At 36.3% G+C, this 7,500-nt stretch overlaps 1 protein-coding gene across 1 annotated transcript in view; it reads right to left on the bottom strand.

The window, feature by feature from the left end:
- The window catches only part of pcca (propionyl-CoA carboxylase subunit alpha), a 49,118-nt gene that overhangs the window by 38,852 nt on the left and 2,766 nt on the right, over positions 1 to 7,500 (bottom strand). The window contains exons 2-6 of the mRNA XM_046837308.1: positions 7,497 to 7,500; positions 6,562 to 6,609; positions 5,505 to 5,573; positions 1,634 to 1,747; positions 1,411 to 1,464 (exon numbers count right to left, since the gene is read on the bottom strand). The exon at positions 7,497 to 7,500 is cut by the window's right edge and continues 74 nt beyond it. Of these exons, the coding sequence (XP_046693264.1) occupies positions 1,411 to 1,464; positions 1,634 to 1,747; positions 5,505 to 5,573; positions 6,562 to 6,609; positions 7,497 to 7,500 (289 nt within the window). The remainder of the gene's footprint in view (positions 1 to 1,410; positions 1,465 to 1,633; positions 1,748 to 5,504; positions 5,574 to 6,561; positions 6,610 to 7,496) is intronic.

The raw sequence follows: 7,500 nt of genomic DNA on the forward strand, positions 1-7,500 counted from the left end.
GGCAGTTACCATGGTAACATACATATTTAGGAGGCAGAAAAATGCCCTAGATTGATATTAGAGAGGCTTGTGTTTTATTTTACAACCGCTAGAATTGACTTCTACACAAATTTCTGTATCATACATGTACAGTTAATATACAGTCCTAATGTTTTATTCACTTTACATATTAATGCATGCAACATTTCCTTTTGTATTTTGTTTTCCCCTTGTTATTGTTATTATTATTATTATTATTATTATCATTATTATTATATATAACTACTCATTTACATGTACAGACTACTACAGCTAGATGATCCTATTTAAGTGTATCTACTTTGACAATACATTTGGAATATAAAAAAATTTAAATTTCAAGCACAATTTCAATTTAACTCAATTAATTCAAAGCACCATTTAAATATATAAAATGTGCATTCATATTTCTGGTCACTTTTTATACCTTTTTATTTCTAAGGTCTGAATTCAAATAACCCCGAGCTTAAATATAGGCATTAAAGTAACTCGACTGTTTAACATTTCCATCCCATCATCAGCTTGGTCGGGTGCAAAAAAAACTTCAGCGTGTAATAGAAAGAAATCCACCACCCACGATCAGATTCTTTATCTACATGAAAACAGACTATCGCTCTGGTCTGATCACAGACACTACAGATTGTGTGATTATGGCACTAATTCCTATCACAGTTCATAAAAGCATTTCTATGGTACAATTTGAATCATTATATAAATGATGGGTAAAATTCGTTAAAAAAATTGTTATATATGGTGACAATTATTTAACATCTACATAAAAAGTAAATTATTCAGAGATTTACTCGAAATAAAATTATATAAATCAAGTGATTGACATGAAATTGCCTGCTAGATTTATTGAGCTAAATACAGTATATTCATTTAAAACAATATTTGCATCTATATATTTTGTAAAGCTACTTCGTGACAATGTTCATTGTTAAAAATACTATCAAAATACAATTTTAGCCACTAGCACACATTTTTCAATGATTTCTAAGTGATTTAAGATATAAGATGATGGTTTGTTCCACCTGAGAAAGTGGAGGTAAGAGGCCGAGGTGTAAACTCTGATTGTAAGACTTCATTTGCTGACCCTTTTGGCCTTTCTGCTTCTATTTGGCTTGCAAATCATCATCTCACCTTAGAACCCATACCTTTAATTAAATTACTCCAGGGGGCCGTGAGGTGTTAATTACAAAAACACAGTGAGTGTGTGTGTGTGTGTGTGTGTGTGTGTGTGTGTGCTGAAAATCAGCATACAAGTGGGTCATTCTAACCCCAACTGTAAAACAAAGTCATTTGAATATTCGGCTCTAAAGCCTTGTCCTCTTTCATTCATTCTTTCTTTTATTCTCTCTTTGTCTGAGAGTTATAGAGCACGCTACTCACCAGCCTCCGAGCAAACTCCTTATTCTCTGAGAGGAAGCCGTAGCCTGGGTGGACCTGGCAGGCAAAGTGGGCAGAGAGAGAGAGAAAGATGGTCTTAAAAACACACCTTATTTCTCAGAGAAATTAACCATATTTATATAGTACTGATAAATGGCAAGTTATGTTTATTTCAGCTGACATGCACACACAAGTGTCTTTTGCCTTTTCATGCACACACACTTACAGCTTGTGCTCCTGTGCTTCGGATGGCGTCCATGATGGCGTCCATGTTAAGGTAGCTCTTACTGGTTGGGGCTGGACCTACACACACCGCTTCGTCCGCCATCTTCACGTGAACCTGAGGGAAAACCACAGACACTGTATAGAGAAATTTGCCTATATTTATGAATGACATCTTATTTATAACGGATTATAATTAGGTGGAAACATACATACATACATACATACATAACATTACATACACACACACACACACACACACACACACACACACACATTTATATATATAAAAACATATACATATACATAAACACACACACACCCACCCACCCACCCCATCAGGAACAGTGTCTAGGTAATGAAGTGACAGACGTCACCCAGGGAAAGCATTAACGACGTCAACTGAGCCGACAGGAACGCGTCAGAAAACGTTCACTAACCAGCTGCTGTCTTTCACGCCACTTCACTTGACACGCAAACGCTAGGAGAGAGATGTTTTTCGAGTCACTCGTTCTCTGGGTCGGGGTCAAGAGCGATGACCTCTCAGGCCTCGGAGAGCAGTCGAGTTTTCTCAGCACCTACACGACTGATTTGGGTCGTTAGGCGTTATTAAAGCCTGCGATGAGCAGGTCTGGGTGTTAATGCAGTGAAAACACTCAATAGGAGGCACTCAGTTTGGAGACGGGTGTCAAAGTGAAATCCCGGTGGGTCGTGATATTAGAGGAACCATGAGAATTCACCATTAGCCTGATGCTGAGATTAGATATGACACATTGTCTAAGTTTTCATCCTAACACACCAGTGGCCAAAAACAAATACCAGTCAGGAGTAGCAGGCCGTCCTCACAGTAACATCTCAATCAACTTTTGTAAATTATTCAGATCAGATCTACAAGAACGTTCTCGGCCATGCAGACGAAGTTAAAAGAAGCTCCCCAAGAGTCAGAACTCGCTCATTTTTTTTATAAACTACATTTGTAAACACACAGTGATCAGATCTCTGTTATGCTGATCACACACTTAGCTGTGAATCTATTTTCCTTTGTCGTCCTCCCCAGTGGATATCAGACTGCTTTTCTGGCTTCTTTCTGAACTTGAAACGGAGCTTCAACAGAGCAGAATTGGTTCATCCACAAACTTAAACAAAACTGACTTTCACTATCCAGATATTTGTTCCAAAATAAACCTGTACAATTATAAACAAAGCCAAATAAAAGTATTTTTTGTTTGAAAAGGGACATCAAAGCCAGATTTTGAAGTTCTGGAGTTTTTTTTTCCTTTCTTTTTTTTTTCTGAAGTTTCCCAAAATATGAGTTTCATTAGGCGGATTAATGAGGAGAATATTTCTTGGACGAGGAACATGCAGATCTTTGGCAACGTTAATTAAACGAACCGATATAAAGTGCAACCCAAAACTGTTATATGACCATCATGCTAATTAAAATAAATTTTTCTTTGTTTGACCTCTCAGCATTATTACATGTTCATAAAGGCAACTGTTATTCACAAAGCTGAAGTGGTTAATGATGATCTACCCACGTTGTGCTACTTTATATTAAGAAGACGCGGCACTGGGTTGTTAATGGAAATTAAGTTAGTTAAGTTCCCCCTTTGGTCTGTATAAACGCATTTTTTCCGCCTTCTATTAATTTTTTTTTTTACCTCGTACCACCTGCTGATGCATTAAACATGGATTATTTCAGCTGTTGCCATAAAAAAAAAAAACAGTTACAAAAAACAGCTCCTTCTTCACAATTGCTGACACTTTGCCAATGTCCTACATAGTTCCTAGAGTGCATACACTTATATTAGAAATTATATACATATATTTAAAAACACACACACAAGATTTATCCCCCATTCACTATTCAGTCCTGTTTTTAAAGTGTGTGTGCTCCGCTGCCTATTTACATTAACCCTGTATTGTTGTTTAACAAATAATTAAATTCTTCTATCATTTTTTTATGAGTCACAAAATCTACCAACAGTCACCATCAGTGTTTTTTTTGTTTTGTTTTGTTTTTTTAAACAGAGTGTCATGTCTTAAAAAGGGCTTCTGTATTCACATTGTATGTCTCAATAAACTCTGTTCTCCAACTGGCAGTGAGGGAAAGTTCACCTTAGGCAGTGCAGGATCGTCCTGAGGCAGAAGGAAACTATAGTTTCCCCTTCTAAACGCAACAAAAATATATTGAATTCATTGGAGATTTAGGAGAACTCTTGAGTTGCAAAATCAAAAAAGGAACAGACAATAAACAAGAAACTTAATGTGAACTGCAGATTCTGCAGATCAGAACAAACTCAAACATTACTACGGATTATATTTATAATAATACAAATTCTTTTTTTTTTTGACGGCACCTTTCATAAGATTACAAAATAGCTTAAAGTTTCAAACAGTATGAGATAAAGAGAAATACATTAGGTTACAAAAAAAGTTAATCTAAAATCAAAATTTAAAACAAAAAAAATAGTTACAATAATATTCAAATAAATAATTGTTGTGGGGAAAAAAAACATTTTTTATTTAAAAATAAATACTTTTTAATATATATATTATATATCCTTTATTTAAAATATATACAGTACAGATCAAAAGTTTGGACACACCTTCTCATTCAAAGAGTTTTCTTTATTTTCATGACTATGAAAATTGTAAAGTCACACTGAAGGCATCAAGGGCTATTTGACCAAGAAGGAGAGTGATGGGGTGCTGCGCCAGATGACCTGGCCTCCACAGTCACCGGACCTGAACCCAGTCGAGATGGTTTAGGGGTGAGCTGGACTGCAGAGTGAAGGCAAAAGGGCCAACAAGTGCCAAGCATCTCTCGGGGAACTCCTTCAAGACCGTTGGAAGACCATTTCAGGTGACTACCTCTTGAAGCTCATCAAGAGAATGCCAAGAGTGTGCAAAGCAGTAATCAAAGCAAAAGGTGGCTACTTTGAAGAACCTACAATATGACATTTTTCAGTTGTTTCACACTTTTTTGTTATGTATATAATTCCATATATAATTCCACATGTGTTAATTCATAGTTTTGATGCCTTCAGTGTGAATCTACAATTTTCATAGTCATGAAAATAAAGAAAACTCTTTGAATGAGAAGGTGTGTCCAAACTTTTGGTCTGTACTGTATATAAAAAAATCAATATAATAATAATAAAAAAGTAAAAAAAAACTAATAATATGTAGCGGTTTATAGGTTTGCACCAGACAATTTTGAGAAATGGTTTGGAATGATTTTATGTTCATATAAAGGAACAAACACGTTCCCTAGTAACATTTACAGTATGACAAGTGTTTATTTGATAATTTTTTTTATTCCATCATTATTACGGTGTGCTCTGATGGAATAACATGACGTGCTGACATATCATGACAAGTTAAAATCACACTCAAGTCAAGGTAAGAAACCATGTTTACAAGACAAATAACTATTAATACGCACTTTAATAGCGATTACCCCCCCAGTCAGCCTGTTCCCCCGACCCCCAGCTCAGAAAAAGTCCAAAAGACCTAGACTAAAGCCAGCAAATATGGACTTCTAACCCAAACTTCACTCGTATGCGCATCAGCTGCTCCCCTGCTGTTCTGTTTAAGGAGATCTTTATTCAAAAGCTCCTTTAGAAGAATCCAATCAAATGCACATCATCACTCCATCTCCCCCCCACAAACCACGTCCCCTCCCCCCGGGTTTGGACTCGGACAGCAGGGGGGACGGCCTATACTTTGTGTGAGAAAGGCTCCACATGCATATGGAAGAGGGGGATGAGTGACAGCCATCAGTCACGGGGGTGGAAAACAGGGAACGGATGAAAAGATGGATGAAGCACAGCACCTTCTTTCCCTGTCTGACGAACAACTTTAACACTCACCGCACTCGAGTCTACATCACTGTGCACAGCCACTGTCCTGATCCCCATCTTCTTACAGGTTTTAATCACCTGAGGGCAGAAAAAAGGGGAAATGAAGAAATAGTGAAGAAATAGATGATACATAGATAGAAGAAAGTAAAAAACCTCTGGGATGTGATTGTAAAACATTCATGTTGGGAAAAAAAATGCTTTGAAACCATGTGATTATATTGTATGATAAATATAAATTTGGGATTTTATAAACAGGAGAGAGCGATATGACAAAAATATCACAGACAAAAGATATGTATCACGATATGACTGGAAAACAGCCCAAAAATACAAAAAGGTACAAAAGAAAAAAAAGAATTAAATATATAAAAAAAAGTCTTTAATAAGTAACAAATAATTTATTATCACATTGTACACACAAATAGAAAATTTTAGGTTCAATACACAATCTGATCAGCTGCTTCCAAACAGAGTTTGTCGATTCTATTGAAAAAAAGGAAACTGCGATATCTTCGAAAAGGGTATTTTTAACGTAATTTATCACAATATCGAAATTAAATGGGCATATTCACATACAGTGCAAAGTAGAATTTGTGCAAAAATGTTGTTCTTTTCAAAATAAAAAATATTTCAGTGATGTATAACTCTGACAGGTTTATGTAGATGGATTTTAATCTGCAATAAGACTCTAAAATAATAATCAGATAATTAAATAAATTTAGATGCAAATTGGGTTGATTGGAAAAAAAACATTTATTCCACATTACTTTATGAGAGTGATTTAATAAAATATCAGATACTGTAAAATCTAATATTTATAATATGTGTAAATAGTAAAATCTAGTGAATTAATAGATATTGTGTAAAACTTTTGTGGACAGAATTGGCTACAATGCAAACGCTGAGCAGTATGCACCTTTATGAGGGAACGTTCAGACAGTGACCCCACACCTGTAAGAGCCTGAGGAGCTTGACTTTCCTTCTGATAACTCACACACACACACACACACACACACACACACACACACACACACACACACACACACACACACACACACACACTTACCCTGCAGGCGATCTCTCCTCTGTTCGCGATGAGGATCTTATCAAAGGTCTGCAGGAAGAGAGCCAGAACCCAGAGCGATTAGGACATTCGTTTTGACAACAAGTCATTTGCCCACATGTTTGTGTGTGTTTGAGTGTGTGAAAGCACTTTCTCTTCTCCACACGGAATCGTAGCAAATTAAGATTATTCATACAAATACAAACAAATAATAAATACAATCAATATAAGAATTACATCTATTTATTAGTCCATTCTGTATTTATCCATGTATGTACTCATTCAATACATCACCATCTGACTATATATCCAACCATTTAACTATTCATCCCTCCATCCAATTTATATAACTATTTATCCGTTCATGTATTCATTCATATATCCGTCCATTAATCCATTTATCTGTTCATCCATAGAATCGGTATTTATACTAGTTCTAGTCTACAGCTATTCTGTAAAAATCTCATCAATACTGTCAAATTTCAGGCTTATTTACAAATCCAGGACACTTAGTAAAAAAACACTAATCTGAGCTGTGTGCCTCCTGAGTAAACACACACACACACACACACACACACACACACACACACACAGGCTCCTAGCAGTGTTATACTCCACAGTAAGTAGAAATGTGTGTTGCATTCCTAAATCTATACCAAACACTCCATCCCTTTCTTTCTCACACACACACACACACACACACACACACACACACACACACACAGAGCCTCTGGGCACTGGATGTTTGAAGGACGCAGATCAAAGCACTAGGATGCTGCGATGTTTGTGTTTGAGACTGTGCTCCTGGAGATGTTCCTGCCATGAATGTGTGCTCATATATACTCGACTCCAGCTTTCCCAGCGCACTTATTCAGACCACAGTTAATAAAGCTGATCCCAGGTTTTTTATAAAATATAACAGGAGTGCTGAAGCTTACCTTC

This window comes from Silurus meridionalis, chromosome 24 (assembly GCF_014805685.1).
Source record: "Silurus meridionalis isolate SWU-2019-XX chromosome 24, ASM1480568v1, whole genome shotgun sequence".
NCBI classification, from domain to species: domain Eukaryota; kingdom Metazoa; phylum Chordata; class Actinopteri; order Siluriformes; family Siluridae; genus Silurus; species Silurus meridionalis.